This window comes from Brienomyrus brachyistius, chromosome 3 (genome assembly GCF_023856365.1).
Source record: "Brienomyrus brachyistius isolate T26 chromosome 3, BBRACH_0.4, whole genome shotgun sequence".
In the NCBI taxonomy this organism is placed as follows: domain Eukaryota; kingdom Metazoa; phylum Chordata; class Actinopteri; order Osteoglossiformes; family Mormyridae; genus Brienomyrus; species Brienomyrus brachyistius.
Genome location: NC_064535.1, coordinates 13,987,309 through 14,011,518, shown reverse-complemented (window position 1 = coordinate 14,011,518; position 24,210 = coordinate 13,987,309). Strand labels below are relative to the sequence as shown.

The 24,210-nt window shown below is 44.6% G+C and overlaps 2 protein-coding genes across 3 annotated transcripts in view; one reads left to right on the top strand and one right to left on the bottom strand.

Annotated features, from left to right (window-relative positions):
• cdh23 (cadherin-related 23) overlaps nt 1–24,210 on the top strand; it is a 188,409-nt gene that overhangs the window by 150,912 nt on the left and 13,287 nt on the right. For both annotated transcript variants that reach the window (XM_049007874.1, XM_049007873.1), the window contains 12 exons: nt 14,312–14,533; nt 14,798–14,917; nt 16,362–16,542; nt 16,795–16,928; nt 18,250–18,459; nt 18,906–19,013; nt 20,837–20,954; nt 21,100–21,225; nt 21,534–21,737; nt 22,560–23,018; nt 23,362–23,478; nt 23,955–24,179. In XM_049007874.1, coding sequence (XP_048863831.1) covers nt 14,312–14,533; nt 14,798–14,917; nt 16,362–16,542; nt 16,795–16,928; nt 18,250–18,459; nt 18,906–19,013; nt 20,837–20,954; nt 21,100–21,225; nt 21,534–21,737; nt 22,560–23,018; nt 23,362–23,478; nt 23,955–24,179 — 2,224 coding nt within the window. The remainder of the gene's footprint in view (nt 1–14,311; nt 14,534–14,797; nt 14,918–16,361; nt 16,543–16,794; nt 16,929–18,249; nt 18,460–18,905; nt 19,014–20,836; nt 20,955–21,099; nt 21,226–21,533; nt 21,738–22,559; nt 23,019–23,361; nt 23,479–23,954; nt 24,180–24,210) is intronic.
• Nucleotides 1,031–13,408, bottom strand: vsir (V-set immunoregulatory receptor). The gene is made up of 7 exons (XM_049007875.1): nt 13,158–13,408; nt 6,297–6,671; nt 5,716–5,766; nt 5,331–5,441; nt 4,527–4,554; nt 4,245–4,420; nt 1,031–2,879 (listed from the first exon to the last, which is right to left on the bottom strand). The coding sequence occupies exons 1-7, from the start codon at nt 13,270–13,272 to the stop codon at nt 2,842–2,844; spliced, it is 894 nt and encodes a 297-aa protein (XP_048863832.1). The 5' UTR covers nt 13,273–13,408; the 3' UTR covers nt 1,031–2,841.

Genomic DNA, 24,210 nt, shown 5'->3' with positions numbered 1-24,210 from the left:
TCCCTCCCCATGTTCAGAATCTAGCTGTCAGGAGCCTTTCGAGATAAACGAGCGACTTAACTGGAAACTCGTTATCACATTATACCAGCTTCATGCTTTGTGAGATTCATTAACCGTCTGCCCTCCACTCAGCCCTGAAGATCTGTGATGATTTTTGAGGTTGCGGAAGCAAATCGCTCGCGTCTGTCCCCATCCAGAGTTCTTACATTCCTGCAGAAGCACCTGACTTTTATCTGTAGTATTTATTTGTAGTGTTAGAGGTGGGGGGGGGAGGGGGGTGACATGATAGCTGAGCAAAAAGTACAAAACAGGAAAACCACAATAGTGTTTCGTTTTTTTTTTTAACAGGAAGTAACAAACCAAATGGCGCTGTGACTTCCTCCTTCTGACAGAGGAGTCTGATAAGCCCCGCCCACCCCCATAGCACACTGTCCCAGTTTAGCTGTTGCGTAAGTGTGTCAGTGTGTGCGGAGGGACAGCCCTCACTGCTTCTGTGCCCCACACACGTATGCAGTAGGGACACGCTTGCCTGGTTTTCGGCTGTTGTGTCCCTGAGCACATTATCGGACTCACATCTCTAAATGCAAATATAAGATATAAACATTTACTTTACATAGGATAAGTGGTAATGGAAGAGGAGTGACTGTAGAAGCATCAGACAGGCAACAAGCTCTGACAAAGGAGTATTTTTCTTCTGCGTGACGTGTCGTTGGTTTGCCCCAGAAAGCTCAGTGGCGAGAGGATGAGGCATATAGCGTGTCTGCGGGCAGGTGAAAGAGGCAGGGCAGATTGGGGGCAGTCAGCATCCTCAGGCTCTGAGTTTTTAGCTTCTTCACTGTCCATGAGCCACTCACTCCCTAGCGACGCAACACGTTTGTCGGAAATCAATTCAGAAGCTCGTGTCGACCTTCAGCTGAGTATAAAGTAATTCTTGCATCTGTGCGCCGAACCCCGTCATAATCTCTGTGATTAATACCAAGACAGCTGCAAAGGCTGGGGGGGGGGGGGGAACTCACTGCTGAGTCAGAAAGAAAGACAAAATCCACTTTATTGCCAAAAAAAAAATAAAAATCAGAACAGAACAAAAACCTTCACTGAATTGCTCATCACTGTTATTTTGTTCAGAGATTATATACAACTTTATACACCTTTTCTTCTTTTTTATGCACATTCATCCCGCTATCAGTCACACAGACACACACATACTGTATGATGTAACCACTGCTGCCTACCGTGAAATTTCAGTGGCACAAGCAGGAGTATCCTGGTTTCATGTGACAATACTCTTTATAAAGTACAGCACCCTCTCCATTGGCAGACCAATAGAGGCCTTTCCTTAATTAATGATTCGGCACAAATGTTATTCTTTCGCTGTAACACCGGTCTGCTGTAGGCCATTTCTCATTCACATCACAGTACCATTCACACTCATATCAAATTATTGCACAGCAGGGTCAGTGTGCCAGTAATAACTCACATAAGACCTGAATGAATCTATCCATATAGATACACCGACATCCAGTTTTTACCCGTCATTTGAGCCAACTTTCTCATTCATGCACTCTGAGTACCCTGTTAGAATGAACATTAACGATACAAATCTGCTTATACTCCTTCCCGAACATACAGTATGTCTAAAACACAAATAATTCAACACTGCTTGCTGTAAATGTCAGCAGAGAGCGCTGGTCTGACCTACAACACGTCCTACTAAATATTAACTGTTTCATCCCTGTTGCGTTTCCTCAGGAACCATTATTGCATGGATTCTTCCCAGCTGGAGGACATTATCTGTACAGCAGTAATGCAATAACAGGATCTAGCACAAGCATACAAGACCATTAGAAAAAGAGAACTTTCAGAAGGCATCCATTTCGAAAGCCGACAAAGTATCAAAACATGAAACATTTTATATATAAAACTTAGAATATAGTATATGACAAAACTCTTAGTACAAATCAATATGTAAAGTCCTGTATTACTTTTTAAATGATAAAAGTGTACTTTTGTATAGAACTTTGGTTAGAAACATTGAACATGAACATTGTAGAAATATCTATGACTCCTTAGCAGTGACATGATCCTTGGAAAACGACAGGGAGCAGAAACAGTGCAGTACAATGCTTACATCACACCCATTACCAGGGGTGTGACAGGATTTACCAGTTTACTATGGGTCCATGCCCCCTGACAACCACACTGCAGGTTGTTTGCTACTGACGCCGGATGCAACCGGCAGAGTCATTTGCGACACTGAAGTTTCACACTTTTCCCGCATCGCATACCCGCTGCTCGCTCTGATTGGACAAGTGAGGCAGAAGTGTTGTTCGAAGAGACAAAGATCAACTGAGGTTAAAACCTCCATGCTATAAGTATTAAATCAGTCAGAAACCAGTATGCTCAGCCCTTATCGATGAAATAGCAGTTCGGTATACACTAACTGTCCTACACGAACTAATACAGCAGTAAACCATAGGAACTCCATTATACATACGCTATATGGTATTTTGCTGAAATACTGTACAAGCCATAAGAGCCAAAGACTTGCTAGTCAGCACATTAAGAATGTTCTAGCACGGCTTTTAGTGGCTAATCTGCCTCGTGCTCAACTGAGGATTTGGGACTTGATGGACGTGCATAACAACCATGGCTGTAAGAGAAGAGCTTGGGAAATCCTGTTGGTTTTGCCCCCCCCCCCCCCTTTCTTTTTCAAATATAAGTTCAAGAGCAAAGCATTGAAGAAAGGTATGAAATATGAATTATCTGTGGTGAAATGCAGACACAGAAGAAAGGGTCTTCTTTCGGGGGTAGACATCTGCTGATTGCCAAGGATTGGCTCCACTATACCTGCATGAAATCAGGGGATTCTGGGATAGGTTCTGAAAAAAAAACAAGGAATGATCTTAGTTACTGTAACATTTCTTATTTGCAATGGCTTATTTTCCTTGGAAGGACACACCGACTGAGAGGCGCAGATCAGCGATGGGCACCGCACGAAAGCACTTGCTGTACAAACCTTCACATTGCTAATGGTTTCCAGGGAATTGCAAACATATTATGTACTATTTCTGGCTGGTATTATGTCATCTATAGCTCACATAAAAAAAAGAGAAGACTAAGAAGAGCAGTTATTGTATGCCCAGATATATCGTTGCTGGGTGGTTCGCAAAAGCAAACACAAACAAAAATACCCAGCTGATGCACCCTCCTCATGGCCCAGGCTCTCCGTGAGCAAATAACACAGACCATGACATTCTAAAGAGGAACCAAGAACAGGCCTCCGGGTCAGAAACAGGAAGAAGAAAAGGGGGAAGTGACATCGCTGGACGAGTACAGCCTGGGTAACTGGCGTACAGGTGTTGGTCAGGACACTGTGAGAGCCGGCCAGAAACACGTCTAAATGTCCATAAAAGAGAAGGAATCCAGAAGTGAATCTAAATTAGTGACCTGCCCCATGTGCCCTGAGACACCCAGCCGGACACTGATCCTCAGGAAATTAGCAATTCAGTCAGGAATCTAAGACATTCCAGGACAGATGCTCTGAAGTTAAAATAAGCCTTTAAAGAGGAATGGTGAATAGGCCAAGATGTTGGGTTTGATTTCTGGATTGCAGCTGCACAGAGGCTTGCCCTGGCCTATCAGCTGTGGGGTGCGTGTTGATCTGAGGGGGAGGGGGGTCGTCATGGTTGCTGCGCGTGCATCTGTAAGTCAGCACAGCTGTGTAACACTGGACCTTCTGTAAGCATCTCTGACAGCGTTTCCCCAATCCGGTCCTCGGGGAACCACAGTCGGTCCATATTTTTGGTCCCTCCAATCTCCCTGCCAGACAGTCCACATTTTTGCAAAAACGTGGACTGTCTGTGGGACCCTGAGGACCGGATTGGGAAACACTTATCTACACCCATTACTTCGGGATATACATCAGATGTGGCGCTGGTCTGTTTTGTGGTGTCAGGGTCTCATGGCAGTTTCCGTTGCGTCACTGTGTCTTGACCTGTCCGCAGAAACCATTTAGTGTGCGATTTTAGTCTATATCTGAATGTGTCAGAATTGCAGTGTTGTGGTGTCAGTTTGAGTTTTCTTTTCTTAGTGTCCTGGGATATATAAGACATTAGTATTGTTTTCAAAAGTTCTGCGCTGTCTGAGACTTGATACGTAGTCGCTGTGGGTGAGAATTTCAGCATCATCAGCATTGTGTGGTCATGATGCCATCGTGGCTGATTTCAGGTACACCGTGGACTCACCGTGCGCCGGAAAGAAGACGTCCCCATGGGTGGGAGGGGACAAGGGTGTGCCGGGGTCAGAGAGCAGGTGGCGTCCTGTCTCAGAGGACTGCCTCGTTAGGATCTGGGACACGGTGCGCGTCTTCGGCTGGGGGCCATCTCCCAAAAACACAGGGTTCTCATGACCTCGGGCTTCACTGTTCAGGGCAAACGGAGGATGACAGATATGGAGGTGAACTCTGAGGCGGGGGGGGTTTCTTAAAGATAATCTTGTGACGCTCTACGGGTTTTTAAGAAACTCACCTGTCCATTCTCACCAGCTCGTGTGAACCTGTGGCAGGGGGAAGGAACAGCCATGATCAAGAGGAAAAACACTACTATGCCTAAAGTGTCAGGGTATGATATTCAGAAACAGGAAATGAATCTCAGACAGAACAGGAAGTCAAGGTCACAACTGCTTGGGTCTTCAAAGGTTGTTTCTATCATGGTACAAGCATGGTGTCTTTATGCTGAACACAGGATATATATTATGCACAACAAAATTACTGAAAAAAGAAATTCTGTTATGTTAAAGTAAAACTATGTAAAACTAAAACATAAACTTCATTCTTTATTTACGCTATGGGTTATTGCCCTTTGAATGTCTCTAAATGCAGCCTTTAATAGATAGTACTGTTCTGGTCAAATTAGTAGTTATTAAATTGCACATCAGTTTTACCAATATGTCTGACGCAACAATTATGAAAGGTGGTTGCATAGAAACTGTCTTAGTGCTGCTGTCATACAGGATATGTAATCAACATGCACATGCCCTGCTTAAACTTTGGCAAACTGTTCGCAACGCAAGAAACAGAGGCCTCTGCGGCTTGGTGGCAGGAACCTCGTTCATGAACTTTCACTTTGCAAGCAGCCCCACAGCCCCAAAGGGGCATAAAGAGACTGTATGTGTCACTCTGTTCACACCACCTGGTGAACACAAATAGTAAGATGCACTAACCCTATACCTGCATGATCATACATAATTAACACTGCAGTACATAATTGATATTGCAGTAATTATTAAGCAAATATTACAGTGCATATGTGTGCTTGGGCATAGTTGCTTACGTCTGCTGGAGTGGGCCGTCTGCCTCTGCTTGTACACCAGCAGTAGGATCAGGGGTAGAGAGAGAATACCCATAATGCACCCTGCTGTCGCCAACCCTGCTGCCACAGTGCCTGGGGGGGGGAATAGTGAGTAGAGGCAAGAGAGAAATCCAAGTGTTAATTAAAGGGTTTTACCATGTCCTCCAGTATGTATCCTATATGTTTTTGGGTTCTTTTACACGACGTGGTCTTGGTTTTGTCCAAATAACTTAAATTCCAACAGCAAAGTGCTGAACATAGTCACAGGCGATAATGTAGCACACAGATGTGGTACCAGTATGGCTAAGAATGCCTTCCAGTTCAATGCCGGAGTAAACAATGCATCAGTGAAAGTGTTCGAAGGTACCTTCGATGGGTTTATGGTCCATAAACGAACATTTGGCACTCTCGTTTTGTCCTGCAAAGGTATTAGGGCATAATCAGTGAGACAGAAGTTTGCATCCCTCCTCTAACCTTCCCTGAGAAATTCTGATTATAAGTGCAAATGTTGCATGAGCAGCTGTTCGGATATGAAAGTAGAGCGGAACGGTTTGTTACGAGAGACTGAATGCGGGAAACGTTTGTTATAGCTGGTCTAAGCAAAAACCTGTAAATGTGAGAGTTCTGTCTGCTGGGGGTGTCACCAGGGCTGTTTAGGGGAGCTTTATTCCACCTAAAATGTCCTCTGCTCCAGCCCCACAAAGTAATTCATTAAAATTGCCATTATGCTCCTGCTATACAGTGAGGCTACAGAGGTGTACACAGGTGCCCAATCATACTCATTCCCTACGACAGTGTTTCTTACCCCGGTCCTCGTAGACCCCTAGACAGTCCACTTTTTTTTTTGTTGTTTAAGGTCTGGGGCCCGGAGTGTGCGGGTACCCCCCCCCCGGAGACCGGTTTGAAAGACACTACCCTAGGATGTACTATTGGAGGTCCAGCACTTACGGGGGCCGACACTGAGCAGCACGTGGCTGCGTGCCCTCTGTGGCACCTTCAAGTGTTGGTGTTCATGTTGGACCTCCAGCTCCACGCAGCAGTAGAGGCCCTGGTCGTCACGGGTCACGTGGGTCAGGGTGATGGAGAGGGTATTCCCCGAGGTGCTGTAGCCCGGAGGCCGCATGGACGAGTGGTTGCCATTGCGGGGGTGCATCCTGTCCCGGCAGTTGCCATCCAGGTGAGGAGTGAAAAACCATAAGGGCTTCAGTTGGTCGCTGGTGTGCAACAGTGAGCCTTCAGAAATGCACTGCATGGTGACATTGGCACCCTCTGGGCAGATGTAGGACCTGTGCGCAGCAGACAGCCTTAGGTGGTCACTGCTGGCTGTAGAGAGGCAGAAGGGGAAGGGCTTTAAGTGCTAAGATACTGGGAGCACTGTTAATGGTGGTCATGGGAGTTTTACTTACACAAAAATGTTCTGAGGGCAGAACGAAAAACGATTGGTTCAGAGATCTTAGAGCAGACAACACCAAGACATCTGATTGGGTGGATCGTGAAACATGGTAGATATCGCACACATCACAAAATAGCTCAAAACGTGTAACTCTGCGCATGCACAGTCGGGCATGCATAGTTTACAAAGCATCAGAAAACTTTGTCAGGTCATGGATGGCATTTTTGGAGTTACGTGCAAAGTTTTAAAAATTATGAAAAAGGAAATTTTAATTTTTGCTGCAGAAAATTTTTGTAAACATATAAATTGGGACATCGGGAGCTCAGTAAGCGAGAACTACCTGTACAGTGATTACATATGTTTAACCAACATAAAACACCATGAAAATGGAGTGTGCAAAAGTATAAAGAGTGTAGAGTTTTGTGGCGACAAAAGGATTTTACTTTGAGAAAAGAAGCAGATTTCTTTTTAATGTTTGAGTCGTCTTTTTCAAACATGCACATGCCGTCTCAGTCACCCTCATATTGTATGTCCTATCCTCGTATCCGTATCTCGACAGTGATCACACCATGGTATTTTTGCACATATGACCATGTATCTCGGTAATAAGAAAGCAGATATTTAGCCTGGACGGCCTGACCACTAGTCATATTTTTAGTATAAATGCTGAGATATGCCATTTTAAACATCTGATTGATCAAGAAATATTTTAAACACAGGCCAACAAGAATTACGAGTAGATGGATTTCCTGAGAAATTCCTGCTTGGCTTTACTAGGCCATTTTACCTTTGTCTCACCCAGCATATCTACTGCCTCCAGGTCTACCGGAACTTTATTATTTAAAGATGGTTTGAAGCAGGAATAAGCACAGACGACTGTGCTTGTATTGCACTTTTCATCTTTTGCATTTTTTTGCTTGTTTTACCCTTTTATGGAGTGTTTGCATCTGTATTGGTCTGAACTTCATTTAAGTCATGAGTGTTAGCTTGTATAATAGTTAGCCCACAGCAGTCAGTCCCAGAAGCACTCAGAGAAAATAATAATGTCTTCTCACCGATGAGACATACTTTGTTTAGGCAGCTTGTGGGAGTTATATTAAAAACAACTGGGAAGAAAACAGATGTGTCCTCAAGCCCCCGCCCTGCTGGCCCCATTGGGGGAGGGGGGTTATTTTATGTAAATAAAACCAATGTTTCCACAAGTATTTAAACATAAGTAATGCACATCTTATCCACGAGGAATGAACGAAACATTCTCGGAAAAACACGACAGCAGAAGCCATAAACAAACAAGTTTCTGAAACAGACAAAAGCAGCCTGTATGTGTAAGTGGCGTATGTCACCTGAGCCACAGCGTCTGTGGGAAAACCAAATACAAAGAGAGGCTGGCCGTACCTTAACGAGTAACATGCAAACAGCACAGAGCCGGCGCTTATCGTAGCGTGCGTGCGTGCGTGCGTGCGTGCCTGCGTGTGTGCGTGCGCGAGTGTGTATGCGCACCTGCTTACGCAGGACACAGCTTTCTCGGGGCCCGTCTGGGATGCCTTTCTGATGCGATGCCCTGTGCACACACGTGCATCTGAAGGTGTCTTGGTATGACTGGCTATATATGCGTGTCAAAGGGCGACTCTGACAGCTGTTTTTCTCTGTGGCTCATGAACTTAACTTTAACACCTTTTTTCTTTTTTTCTTTTAAAGCCGCAAGGGTATGTTACCTTGTTTTTCCCTGTAGAACATGTCCCCTTTACCTCCCTTTGGCACTGCATAGAGTGCCAGCTCGACAGCGAGTTCCTGTTTGTGTGAAACCACAATGTAATGATCATGCACGCCTGTGCTGTATAGATATCAGGGAACTAGCCTGTTCCATCTAGTCAGTCTCCGCTGACCCGAGCATGTATGTGCTCATACAGAGTTTGTGGGGCTGGAGCAGAGCCATCTTCCTGCAAGCAGCCACACGGGCCTTTCTGCTCACCCTGGAACTGCATGCTGATTTGTTTCTACTGTAATGATATTTGGTCCTTGTTCAGCTGCTTTCTTACCAACACACAGCGAGACCCTCAGTCTTCGGTGCCGTAATAATTAACCCCCCCTTCTCCGCCCCCAGAAACAGTGGATGCAAGTTCTGCCAACTTTTATGTCAGACAATAGTGAATAGCTTAACATGGAATGCTTTTTCCATGGCTGCCCCCTTCGATTTACAGCAAACAGCTGCTGCCTTCAGCCTGTGTCTTGTGCAGCTTCTCTGTTAGCTACTAGATAGCTAAGTCACTAACTGAAGAATAGATACGATTATCTTAAGTTGGGGGCAGATACTGGCTGAGAAGTATGAGATGATTGCTGGGGTGGGATTGGAGCAGTACATTGTATGGTGGAACAAAAACGGCCGCAGTCTGTGTCCGTTTGTGTCAGGAAGAGTAATAGGAAACCCAGGGCCTGTGATTAACTGAACCGCCTGGCCCCCAGACTCTTCCTGTCTCTCCGAGGTACAATACAACACACCGCTGGATTCTGTTTCACACCTTCCTCAGCATTATGAGATTGTCATAGTTTCCATTGATGCCAGGATCCCGGACCAGAATTCCTGTTTCCAGTCTCTGGAGAGTCCAGCCTTCATTGAGAGAATCCGGCCCAACCTCCTGAATAGCCCGATCGGGCCACCCCTTCACCCCCGAGGTTTTGTTTCCATTGTCGTTTCCTGAAACCTCCGGCTCGCGCCTGCACTACAGGCTGAAACTTCTGTTAATCTGCACGTGACTCGCTTCTTGGCCTGAGTGCATTTGAAAAACATGTGTCTGTTTGCTGAATAGAGACAGACAGGCTCAATTCATTACTATTTGTCTAAGGGCACCCACTCGAGTCTCGAATCCTGTGCTGTAACCAGACATCTCCGATCGCCGTTAGCTTTTTTTAAAAAAAGTCCACTATTTGCACCCCCATTCTAATGTGGATTGACTCGGATAGACCCTAATAAGGTCTGGATGCGTATGGAAGTAGCTGACACTAATATCAGAAGAGGTAGCAGGGAGCAGTGAACGCATGGTGCTGCTGTGAGGTGAAATGGCCAGACCAGTATCCTATAAGATGCTCAGACTACAGCCGTCGCACATTATTCTCTGATGTCTGTCTGTGGCTGACTGCACACGTTTCTGCTGTTGGACTGAGTCCTGTTTCACCTGCAGGAATCAGGTTTCACGTTTCATTCCCACACAGTTCCACCCTCCAGGTACTGGAGTGGTTGAGATGCACTATAATTTAGACGAGAAGTCACGAGGCAAGCGCCATGATTCGTTGTGTAGTAACAAGGTGGTAATCACACTAGTGTAAGGCAACAAGCTCTCATATTTGAAGGGAACTATTAACGTTTTCCTTTTACTAAGAAAATTATCGCTAATATGCTCCAGACACGTCTCCAAATCACATTTTGCCAAGTATAAAAATTGTCCTGAGTATAACTATGAAAATGACACTAGCTAATAAGACTTAACCATTGTGCACCCTGACCATGCCCCCAGTGCTGCTCTGAGAAAGTACCCCCACCCTCCCCAACCCCAACTGCACCCCTAACCAGGATAAGTGAAAAATAAACACCAAAACCAGGGAATTCTGGAAATCCGTTGGTTCTTGCTTAAGAACTAATACGTTAAACTAAGTCATTACTTCACGCTAAGATCACGCAGATAAGCAACTTATGAAGTAATGACTCAGCGAATGAGATATGAAGGAACACCCCCCCACCCCACCCCCCCCACTCCATTTTAATCACCAGAAGGCACAACAAAGCTTCAGGTGTCATTCCCTAAAGAGACCATTTACCGAGCTGTCTGCAGTGGTGTAAGTTACTCTTTGCTGAAGAGGTGCTGAAAGGGGGTGTACAGACAAAGGTCAAAGGCTCTTCCCCCCCCTGTTAAATGACAGTTTAGTTTGGGGGAAGGGTTAAAAAAATGGACCCTCTCGTTCCTGTCACAGTCCCAGCTAGCTCCATTTCTCCATCGCCTGCCAGCCAGTGAAGATCGTGGGACTTTGCGTCCTGCATGCTTGCGAGAGTCGTCTGAATGTGCTGCTGCACTGGTTTCAGTTCCACAATCGTATCACACACCAGTCTCTTAAGATTAACTCCAGCTCCTTTCTGTGAACCACCACACAGTCTCCCTCCCACACTGCAAGCTTCTTCCATTTTAATTATAAGGTTCCCCAAGCCTTGTTCTGTACAGCCTTCGACTGAGAAGGATATCTTGCAAAATTGTTTATGGTAATAATGTTCTGAGTGGGCTGCTCCTCCATTTCTTAATTCTCTGTTTCACAACTGCCATTGTATTGAGTCAGCCTACTGCAGCTTGTGTTTTATCTGTGTAAGATACCAGCTGTTTAGGTCAAGGTCAGGCTAAGGTCAGACACTGCCATGTTATCCTTGAGTTCATCCTTGCTGCATGTGTCCTAATGGGAAGTGAGTGGATGGATGAATGAGAGTGAGGCACGCCCTTGGCCCAAGGCCTCCCCTCGTATTGTGGATAAGGGAACGCTTGGTTCTAGGAGAAAAGCCAAACACGGCATCAGCAGTAATAACCCTGAAGCGGCCATCTTGGCCCATTCAGCTAAGAGCCCTGCAGTTCAACCTTGGGTGGCATACTGGATCCGACTGAACTATCCTTATGTTTGGAGATGTCGATTAAACTTCTTGTTGGACCTTAGTGGTGGGAGACCTTAAGGGAGTCAAATGTGTCAATTGTGGTCTAATCAGGCAAACAGACGTGCTGAACTCCTTCGCAGCAGCCTCACAAGTTCCGGCAGCAATAGTGCTCACACCAAGCCATCTAGGGTTCTGTGCTTCTGCCGTATCTGACACAATTTCCCTTAGTTCAACGACAGACAGAAGCTGCCTTTTTTATTGAGAGCTAAGGTCAAGTTCAGTGCCTAAGCTGAGCCCCATCCCACCTGCAGATCGACCTCTCAGACTGCCTCCCACCCCCACCGGCTCGTAAGTTGTAGCGAGATACTTTAGGTGAAACGCTTGAGTAAAACTGACACCAAGCAGGTAACAAGGGAGCAGTAAAAACAAACAAAAAAGAGTTTTTTTCCTCTATATTGTTATTGTTTCTTAGAGACACAGTCCTACATACCAAACAGCATTAATCACTGCAGTCATTCCCTATTTTCCAGTAAGTCAACCCATGCTTAAATTTGTACCCCTCATCTGATGCCTAAATAAATGCGAAAACCATAATTAAAAAAAAAAAAAAACTGCAAAAATAAGTCAGGCTGTTCCACTTTCACAAGCTGGTTTGTCCGTGTGCCTAAAGCACGTTTATTCTTTTGTGGCGCATTCAGAGGTAGACCACTAACTGTGATGTATTTAGGTCTTACATGTATATTTTAGTAGAGCGTTAGTCGCAAGCACAGTTTCAGACCAAAACTATGAATATGTCCATTTCTTTCGGTATGTGTGGACTGGCAGCTGAACAGTATTGACTTCTCTGAAAAAGTATTTGTAAGAAAACGCGATTTTATGTGCGATAAATAACGCCCTTTAAAATGTGCAACCGCCTTTGTTTTGGTACTTTTTTCTCTATGGACAGAGGAAAATGTGAAGGGGAAACTGCAAAGTTAGGTTTGCGCGTAAACTATTTCCACGGGAAAAGATAACGTTTTAAACAGGCCTTACTGGAAACGTCGATTCGGCTAAAACTGATATAACCCCAAAGCATTTTCCTTTGCAGACAGCGACGTACATTAAAATACACTTAAACGTCCCCCAACACTGGATCATTCCGGCACTTCGCGGTTAAAGGGTCTGGACATGCAGGGCGTTTCTCTTGCAGTTTCAATAGCCCAGGCAAGCTGGATGGCTTTCGATGCAACCCGAACTGTCTGAAGTGCTTTACGGTGACGGCGTCACACGCCGGGGGCAACAGCTGCTTTTTGTCTTGGGGATCAGAGTAATGCCAAAGGGGGGAGAGAGGTCAGACAAACCCCAGACCTTCGCCAGGTGTTCATCTCGAAACATAGGCATCTGTAATGTGCACCGATGAATTTGCGGGCACATTAATATGTTTTTATAAAATGTCACTGCAAGAAAGCGCAGCAATGTTTCTCCTGACCCTAATCCAGCTGCACTCCCTGAATAGCTGTAGTTCAGACTCAGGAAAATGAAATGAAATGAATTACAATAAAATAAACTACAGACGAGTTGAAACTGTTCTTTATATATTGTATATAAATTGTATAGATAAATATAAGTGTAACTAGTAAGTAAGTCATTCAGCACTAAAACCCTTCAGTGTATCTTGAAATGTGCAGTGTATAAAAGCGCAGACCGTGTCCTCCTGTTTCAACTCGATGGACCAAAAGTTACTTTTTTCACCATGTGGCTTTGCTGCGCCCCGCGAAGGCTGCTGTCTGCGCCGCTCGGCACCGCTTACCTGGACCCGGAAAGCTGGTCGCTGTCAGGTAGATGCAGATCCAGCAGAACCCGAAGCGAATTCCCGAGGACGACTTCCAGTATAAATCCAGCATGGTGATCTTGCTCTGAAGCATGCGTGTTGCGGAGAATCCTAATTCTAATCCTAAATTGTTTCTTTGTTATACAACAACCTCCTGCGTTTGCGGAAATGGTGTTTTAGTTTTGGTGTTAACTCTACACACTGTTCACAGCTGAGGATTTTGTAACGTGATACGGAAACCCTCATTCTCCACCCCACTTCCCCCCCCCCTCTCTCTCTCTCTCTCTCTCTCTCTCTCTCTCTCTCTCTCTCTCTCTCTCTGTTTTCATAAATTCATTATTTTCTATTTAAACTTCCTCCTTTTACAATATATTAGTAGGCCTACATATTAATACAAAATATATTAGTAAATTATCAACTATCTTAAGTCAGATGTTTTTTTTTATTTATTCGGAGTCAAATAAGTTCTGGTTTCGAACGAAAGTCTTACACTTTCGTCAACAAGAGGGTCATTATGACGAATTTGAGATTTAAAAAAAAAATCAAAATGACAATGAAGTGTTTGTTTTTTTGTGTAGAGCCATTGTCATAGCCCTGCATTTTAGGTATATTACAGTTTTTTTCCAGGATTCTGTATATTGTAGGAAATTGCTGTTTAATGATAATGTGTTATTTCCAACTTCTATATTTGCTTTTATATAAAGTTTTTTTTTTGTTTAAAAGTTTATACTTTGCAGTAAAATGAATATCGTATTGTCATAGTAATAATATTTCAGTGAAAATACTGTACTGTATGTTTGAGTTATGAAGTAGTTTCAAAGGCTAATGAATTATTGTTAAAAAATACAATCCTTGGCAATTAAAGTCATAAATTGGGCTTGAACATCTGATTTCATGCATTGATAACACTGACACGTATACTGCAAACCTCAACCACGTGATTTGGGATGGATGGATGAATGAATGAATGAATGAATGAAATATTTACAACTCTAGCTGAGGCATATTGAATTGGCCCTTGCCCTCGTGCCACGCTCCTGTGTCACGATTTTGTTATGGTTACTCTCCATTAGTGATTAATGCTTACTGAAATGTACCGTTTCATGCTTAACCCCTAAATCATCTTCCTCCAGTCCTCTACCACAGTCCTGGTTTACATTGTGGATGAGAATGACAACGCTCCAGAGTTCCCAGTGGATGAGTACGTCACGGTACTGAGTGAAGGTCCCAGCACTCAGGGTGCCACCATTGCTACGGTGACGGCCCTGGACCCAGACGAGGGCCTTAATGGCACTGTGCTCTATTCCATCGCCCGAGGAAATTTAATCCAGACTTTCCAAATTAATAACACCACGGTAAGGGGGGCATCCCACAAAGATCACAAATAGGAAGAATACTCTTTATTGGAATTTCACATTATTATTATTATTATCATTATTATTATTAATGAATTCTCATAACTTTGCATTTGTTTTATTATAGCCTTTCTGTTTAGGTAACAATACTGCATGCTGATAAATCGTAAGCTTTCCACAGATTCAGTTTAAAGGGAGGACAGTGATGTTTGGGCATGTTTTTGGTTGATTTGGTAAGTTTATTGATTGTATTATCATGCATAGGGGAGCATAGTAGCAGTGAAGGCCTTGGACTACGAGATCAGCAGTGGACATTACACACTCATAGTTACAGCGACTGACCAGTGTCCCATCCATAGACTTCGCCTGACATCCAGCGCCACGGTGAGAATCCCCAGGAAACACACGATGGCACAAATAGCCTGATTTACCCCCATGCCCACCAGCGTTGTGGGTTCAGATGCTAGTTGTGGATTCTGCATGTTCCTCCGTGCTCGCATCGGCCATCACAAACAGACAGGTTTGGTTAGCTAGTAGCTAAACTGACTAACTCTCAGGTATGAGTTTATACCCTCTACCTAGTGACTGACTTCCAGCTCCCGTGTCCCTATACTGTTGGGATGCCCAACAATCTTTCCATGTCCCAGATTCCAGTACAACACAAAGTCAAGCTCCACTGCATCTGAAAAATGCAAAGCTGTCCAGAGTGGAGGGGGGGGTCTGGTTTCAGTTGTGTTTTGGTCTGGATGCTACAGCGGATAACCTAGAAAAAATGAACGGGCCGAGAATATTAATACAGATTTATCAACCCCTACTATTAATAAAAAATATGATATATAAATAAATATTAATTAAAGTAAGGGTGTAATGATGCATCATGATGAATCAGTTATTAAGGTGGTGATTCAATTGAATGGATATGTAATGTCAGAATCGGTTATAATAAATTTTGGGAGACAAAATTCTCCGGAAAGATATTCCTACATCCAGACATTGCTCGCAGGTGGCAGGTAAATGCACAAAGTAGCAGCACCAGCAAGCGATTTTCTGAAAAGCAGTGTGGCAAGGGAAGGCTCAGTAAGCTAGCAGCTAGCATTATCGGCTACCAAATAAAATATCGGGGTTACACCGGTTCCTATACCTCTCTTAGAGATGGACAATATATCAGTTAATATGTGAGTAATGGCTGATATAAATTAATAATCCAGATATCAGCATCGGTCTGATGTGTCGGTCTTAGTCGATATTGCTGCCAGATTTTTAAAATTTATCTATTCAAAGTTAGTAGCACTAGTAGACACACCTACTAAAATGCTGGAGGTGATTGGCTGTGCTGTAGTAGTGTGTGAAGAAGGAGGAGCTTCGTCATCACTGCTCATAAGGAGTCTCAAAGTACTGGCCTGTGACGTGTTTATAATTCAGGATTAACTGATTGATCTTTCGTTTTCTACAGAATGAGACACAATGTCATTCCAGTACTTTGTGCTGGTTGGCAAGTTCATCAGTTCATTCAGTTAGATTGTCTAAATATTCAGTTAATTATATCGGTTGAAATTAAGTATTTGCGATGCATCGAATCATTCGGCAAATATTTGTAATCCAGTCGAATGCCTTGGGGCCATGAACTTAGACTCTTCATAAAAATATATCATTGTTTGGCCCACTGAGCAGGCTTTCTCACCATCGTAAATAATCTGAGGTAGGAAATAACTTGTGAGATAAAAGCGTAAAATCAAGGATGTTGGTAAAATTATTGCTGTTAGGATTCTAGCTTATTCTAGGTTGCTGTATTTCTCCTTTGCTCTTCATTTGCCATTATCGTCACCAGGTAATAGTAAATGTTATTGACATCAATGACGTGACGCCCACCTTCCCTCGGCCTTACGAGGGACCGTTTGACATCACTGAGGGCCAGCCAGGACCCCGTGTGTGGACCCTGAAAGCAACAGACGAGGATTCGGGACTCAACGGCAAGGTGGAGTACAGCATCACAGCGGGAGACCCCCAGAGTAAGTCACGGGTTCGATAACATGTGTGGGACACACAGCTAGCATTATAAAGAGAATAAAGCACAGCTAAACCTACACCATTTGTTGCAAAATTTATGTCTACTGTTTAAAAGATGCTGAGCACATAAACAATAGCTTTTTATCAGCCTTTATTAGTTGTTGAGTTCTGTCGGGTTCGGAACCGGAGAAGTGAATGGAAAACCCTAAGAAACACACACTTGTGTCAGCTGACTGTCGGTGCTGCCCCATTAGGTGAGTTTGTGGTATCACCAGTGGACGGAGAGCTGCGCGTGAAGAGAGACGTGGAGCTGGACAGAGAGGCTGTCCCGTTTTACAACATCTCCGTCATGGCCCGTGACCTGGGGACGCCATCACTGAGCAGCACGGTAAGGAACTTGAGAAACATGGAATTACGTAAATATACCGCAGAAACGAATGTGAATAATATCGATAAGCACATTTGCACACAATCACACTTGCTGGCACCGGAATGCAATTATGAGGCATGTTGTGCAATACAACCGACACAAATACAGTATGTGTGCACTTACATCTAGCAGTCAGTACATTTATGAACAAACATACAGGCCTTATCATCCATCTTCTAACTGCTTAACGTAAAAAAATACTGATGTTTAACTAGTATTTATATTTTTACTATTAAACATTTGTATTTATGGTGGTCCTCGGTGTGGATTACTTTATATCACTAATTGTAATAACGTTAACTAGATAGCTAACTGACATCATTGTTAATTGTGAGTATAAAACGAGTTTAGCTCATATGCTATTGACACTGACATATTTACCTCGCTGACAACATTCCACATAAATCCATTTAAAACGTTGAACCTCTCACTGGTAGCTGTGTAAAGATCACGTTTCTATTTGTGCAGTTAAGGCTGTCTCACTACGTCGTTTTAGATTTATTTTGTGAAGTGGTTTCTGAGAAAATGTGTTTTTTCACGCTCTGGAAATAATGGATTTTTGGAAGTGCACATGTTTCGTCGGACAGCGACGATATCATTTTAAGTATTCAGGGGCTCTGTGAAGTGCATTCATAATCACAGACACAGATAGCGATCAGCCTAACTACAACGAACATTATCAACAATGTCCTGTATGGACATAAGAGCAAAGAGTATAAAAATAAATGCTTTCATACTTAATTTAATGCAAGTCTGCAAACGGACAAAATTCTTTCCTGTTGACTTTTATATGTGATTTCCCCTCTCATCTCCTTGCCGTTAGGCTCCCCGTGTCGTTTATGTAGAAAACTCCATTCGTGTTGCCAGCGGAAAAAAGGCGGAAAAATCATGCTGCATGATCCGTTCTATGATTTCTTATTCGGCAAGATTTTTCCGCCTCCACACTGAGCTTCCGCTTGCCTCCCGTTGCCTGTGACGCATTAAATCTCCATTGCCTCGCGATTCTGTGATACGTAATCTCATTTCCCTGCCCACAGACTGATGCACACTCCCACACAGCCGCAAATTTCAACCAGATCTTTCCGTCTCAGGCCGGCTTTTCTAACTCATGCCACCTGTAGGTTTTAGTTTGAAAAAGACACACAGATGTACACAAACAATTGTACAGTTGTTCTAACACACTCACTCTGTATAACTTGTTTTCTTTTATGAACCCAGCTCTTTATCCACCAGCAAAAGCTTACTTGTTAACTCTTGCTTCCCCTGTACATTCCCATAGGTGGTTGTCGGCGTGCGGGTTCTCGACATAAATGACAACGACCCGGTTCTCCTGAACCTTCCGCAGAACCGCAGCATCAGTGAATGGTCCCCGATACACACCTCTGTCACACAGGTCCTGGCGCAGGACGCCGACAGCGGCCGCAACTCCCTGCTTACCTACAACATCACCGCCGGTAACACGGATGGAGCTTTCTACATAAACGACACGGTGAGCCTAACGGCAAGGAGATGAGAGGGGGAAGCTGCTAGCATCTAATAGCTAAATAAGCATTGTTAGCTAGCAGGGCGGCTAAAGGACGTGATTTTTATTTCAAAGATTGTAGTTCAATCCAGGAATGGCCCCGGCACTTATATTATTCTGCAAATTTCAGCAGATTTTATGATCAGCACCCCCCCCCCCCCTCTACTCCAGCTCAGCAAATTCTCTTGTCAGCACCCCCGGCGAATTTAATCCAGGGCCACAGTTCAAATTTTGCTTAGTGTTATGAAAAGGGTCGTGCTATTCCTGAGGGGGGGGCTCATTCAGGAGCCCCAGCCATGTCTTAGTGTGGGTTCTTAAGGCAGACATATTAGTGGTTAAAATGATAATACGACCTTTTCTCTAATCGGCAGTGTTTATAAAACAAGCTTCCATTGGCTGCGTCTTTTCAACAGACAGGTGTTGTGCAGGTGAACAGGCCACTGGACAGAGAGCGAGTGGCGGAGTACAGACTGACAATCACTGTCAAAGACAATCCGGAGAACCCCCGAATTGCCCGGCGGGTATGGACTGCATCTGCACTCGACCAGCTCTCGCACAACACAATGCAACCATTCAGATTGTAGAGGAGGCGGGGCTAGCCAATCAGATGTCTTGGTCCTACATCCTCTAGTTGAATTAATCTTTTTTCATTCTGCCCTCAGAACATGTATGTGTAAATAAAACACCCATGAGCAAACAATGCAACACAATGCAACGAAGTGTTCCATTTTGCCGGCGCCCATTTTCCAATGATGTGCAGGATGCTGGTATTCAGCAAAAGCTTACAAAATGCAGATTAATGGCTATTGAACATTTCCCTTATTGACATTTCCATCACCATTCTCGTCCATGGTGGAATAAAATGTGTCTTTTACTAAATACTCTTGGTTGAATAAGGATGGTCAGGTTTGCTGCTTTTCAGCACTCCTACTTTCTGGACTCATACTTCTTCAGCACTCACACTTTCTGGACTCATACTTCTTCAGCACTCATACTTTCTGGACTCATACTTCTTCAGCACTCATACTTTCTGGACTCATACTTCTTCAGCACTCATACTTTCTGGACTCATACTTCTTCAGCACTCACACTTTCTGGACTCATACTTCTTCAGCACTCATACTTTCTGGACTCATACTTCTTCAGCATTCACACTTTCTGGACTCATACTTCTTCAGCACTCATACTTTCTGGACTCATACTTCTTCAGCACTCACACTTTCTGGACTCATACTTCTTCAGCACTCATACTTTCTGGACTCATACTTCTTCAGCACTCATACTTTCTGGACTTATACTTCTTCAGCACTCATACTTTTTGGACTCATACTTCTTCAACACTCTTACTTGAAAGGTGACTCAGCATCACCAGTCTTTGCTAGTATTTGCAGCAGAGATGATGGTTTTCCTCTGACAGCCAGATAGCTTCTCATTCACTCAACTTGTAACTGAGAAGCCGCAGTATAGCAGCATATTGAGATGCGGCAGACTTTCCCTGCCTTAAGAATTTGATCATTCTGCTGACCTGGCTTCTGCAGTCGCTGACTGGGCTTTTAACCCACAATGAAGCTCCCTGTTCAACTGCCGTAGCCCCTCTGCCTTCTTAGATCATCACATAAACTCATTTCTACTGGGAAAAATATGAACTGGTGACTTTGACTAGACCTTAAGTAAATTGAAATATGCATTTTTCTTCCAGTGCTCTGGTTTCCGCCTAAAGTTCAAAGACATGCTGTTAGACTTGGTCTCCCATACTGTATGTGCATGCAGCCTGCGATGGACTGGCATTCTGTCCACAGTGTACCCCTGCCTTATGCCCTGTGCTGTTTGGGGTGCTGCGTTAAGTGTAGATGGATGGATGGCTGTTGTCAGAAAGAGTAATTTCCTTTTCAGTTAATACACATATCCTCAGGATAGGTATGAAGTACATCCTAAGGCAGCAAACCACAGAGTTCCATGTGGCTTCAACCAATATGTAACTGCTCATGACTTTTACAACATATGACTTTGTAAGTGCTTAAAATGTTTTCCAGACCTTGCATGACAGCATGGGAGACTTTCCTCCCGTTCAGTGATTTTCACACTATGAACTATGAAATGCAGTGGATGAGTTGTGCATAATTAATGTCAGAGTGTCAGACGAGGGCTGAGATGCATCAGGGACACATAACAGTCAAATAGCAGAGTCAGTGCAGTTTCTTACATGACCAGCCTTTGTACTTTGAACAAGCTCAGCTTTCCTTTCCTGTACTTTCCCTCCCTCCTTTTCTCCCGCTTTCCTGTCTGCTTGTTTCTCCTTCATCACATGGCCTGTTTTGCTCCCATCTCGGTTCCTCCTCTGTAGGATTCGGACCTGCTGTTGATCTCCATCCTGGATGAGAATGACAACCGGCCCGTGTTCAGTCAGACCAGCTACCGGGCTGAGATCATTGAGAATTCGCCTCCAGGTATCATGCTGACCGGTGTGTGACTCTTTAACATAGAGTGAGCCCTAATCTTACATCTTTTCTCATGTAGATCTGGAATGTCACCAAGGCCAGTAAAGCTCCATCATGTTCTCCCTTCATCTTTTCCATCCATCCTTTCCTTCCATCTCCTCTCCCTCAGGCAGCATGGTATCAGTGCTGAATGGCCCGGTGTTGGCTCAAGATCGAGACGTCGGGCCCAACGCTGTGGTGCGTTATCGGCTTATGGGGCCGAGGGTGGACCTATTTACTGCAGACTCCACCACAGGTATCTCCCCACCTCCACACTGGCTGACAAATTCCACTTGAAATAGGTTGACTTTGAATAGACCAGGAAATGTTCAAATTTACTTGTACTTCAATGATGGAACTCAATAAGAATTTAAATTTGATAATGTATATTCACACACCAAGAAAGGACCTTTTGATACATAAAAGGTGTTTAGATGCAAAAGGTCTGATCTCCTTGATAATAATATTATGATATTAACAATAGCTATACCAGTTACCACAAATAGGGAGTATTTTTAATACCTCCCTCTTTTCCCTCCTCCCTCTTATCACTGTGACCTTCAGGGGAGGTGAGCGTGCGTCTGGGAGCGGTCCTCGATCGGGAGGCTTTCCCGGACCCTCGGCTGGAGCTGTTCCTGGTGGGGGAGGACGTGGGTGGGCTCAGTAGCAGCGTGCCGATCAGCATCACCATCCTGGACCAGAACGACAACCCGCCCGTCTTCAGCCCGCCCAGCCTGACCGTGCGCCTGCCCGAAAACAGCCCCTTGGGTGAGACACCCCCCCCCCCATCCCAACTTAGAGACACAGGTTACACCACAGGCGTCTCCATGATGTCCGCGATGTGCCGTTGGAATGTAGTAAGGGATGGCGTGGTCGAGAAGGAGCCGAGAGATCAAGTCACTGGGAATCCTTGGATTGCTGATGTGTGGAAATAAAGATATTGGGTTAATAATAAAAATGTATTGCAGGGAGCCGCGGCTCATTGGGTTCGGCCTCTGTGCCTGTGGTCAGAAGGACATCGGTTTGAATCCCAACTTTAGCAGAATAGTCACGTTTCCATTGGGACCTTGAGCAAGACCCTTAACTCCCTGAAACGCTCAAGGGTGTCAGATAAATGGCCTGCCACCCCCTGCCCCCCAAGCTTTGCTCTCAACTCTGTATTTGTGTGTGTGTGTGTCTCAAAGGAGAACGAGATGGATCATTTCATTCCTTTATTTTTATAATAAATGTAATTCTTTATAATGAGAGACAGAGGACAATGAGGTTTAAGCCTTTTTGCATGTCATTTTCCTGTTATTCTGCAAAACAAAATCTTTCTTTACATAGTAATCTGTTTACTAGCTATTTTTCATCAGTTTTCCTCTCTATTTCAGTTTTGTTTTAATGTGGTAGGAATTGATAATTATATTAAAATGAGTCAGTCAAAAGTTCCTGCAAAGGGAGAAATGAGAACAATGTGTTTGTTAAACTCATAACCTTTCCCAGATGTTTATGTTCTGTACCATTTCCCCCAAAACCTGCTCCCTCTTCCTCCATACCTGTCCTCTCCTGCGGTCTGCTGCACCCCGTCATGTTGCTGTCATGCCTCAGGTGTGGTGGTCACCCAGCTGTCTGCGAGCGATGCTGACTCGGGCTCCAACGGTTGGCTGATGTACAGGCTGGACAGTGGTGCCCAAGACAGATTCATCGTGGACTCCCTGTCGGGCGCGGTACTGGTGGGCAACTCCACCCTCGACCGTGAGGAGCGCGGCTCGTACCGGCTCATCGTGGTGGCCACTGACCGCGGCACGCCTCCGCTTTCCGGGACGGCGACCCTCTCCGTTATCCTCGACGACATCAACGACTCACGACCACGGTTCCTGCAGCTGGTGCACACCATCAACGTCAACGAGTCCACGCCTCCTGGTGTAGTGGTGGCTACTCTCGCTGCCGAAGACCCTGACCTCCGACCCCGCCTCGAATATTACATCATCTCCGTTGAGGCCAAAGACGACGGGAACAAGCCTGTGGACGGCCTGCAGGATTCATTTGGCATTGACTTCCATACAGGTTGGATGATCAACCCTGCAATCCACATGCAACCTGGGCATAACTGATCATGGCATTATTTTTGCTTATTTTGCTGAAACTTTTGCCTAAAGTGACTTTGTGATGTAGTATTGAGGGCTAGGCTTTTATTTTTAGGGGACAAGTTTATTAAGCAATGTTTCACCCTACTGCTTCTGTTTCCTCTATTTCTATATCCCCAAGATGTGTGCAGCGTTGCATGAGGGACCTTCAGTTCCCATTTTTCTGTGCTTGTTGTAAGCATAAATGATGTCCATGCAGCATGCTTAATTAACCTCAGATGCTGAGCTTTTCTGGCAGCTTAACTCTCAGTGTGCGTTTCCAGGCGCTGTGTTTGTGCGCAAGCCGTTGAACCGAGAGCTGGTGGCCAGCTTCGACATCATTGTGTCCGTCCACGACAATGCCAGTGATGTCATTGATCAGTCAGTCAGCGTGCCCAATGGTAAGGCAGCCATAACAGGTGTTTCACTATTACTTGTGCATACATTCAGATATTTTTTTTTTGCTGCCATGTTGTTGTAGACTTTCCATATGTTTTACTCTTTGAAATATGCTGAGTATCAGATAATTTTCAATTTTCACAAAACATTTTCCAAAAAGTAAAACTTCAATTGCCACGCGTTGACCACTGCACTGAATCCACACAAATGAAGTGGTTAGTTGGGAGAGAGAATGACATTGTAAGTCATTTGGGGATGATTTATAGCATTTTGGAGGATGTCCATGAGATAAATGCTAATTCTACGCCATTCTATATAAGGGACTAAAGCATCTGTGGATTTTGGTGTCCGTGTGGGGGGGGGGGGCGGTAACCTGAGGGGCGACTGCAGAATAAAACTTTGACTCGTGATTAATAGATCTGTAAAAGATCATTATACCAATATGATAAAATCCATAATGTGACTCCACAATCTCCAGCAAGACTGACGGTGAACGTGCTGGATGTGAATGACAACCCGCCACGGTTCCGCCCTTTCGGGGTGACCAACTTCTCAGAGATGATTCTGGAGGGGGCCCAGCCCGGGACCACGCTCCTTTCCGTCTCAGCTGTGGACCCAGACAAGGGCCCAAATGGCCAGGTGACCTATGCCCTGCTCCACCTGCCCCATGGAGGGTACCTGCGTCTCGAGGACCCCACTACAGGTGAGAGGCCCCAGTATTCCATATCCATCAG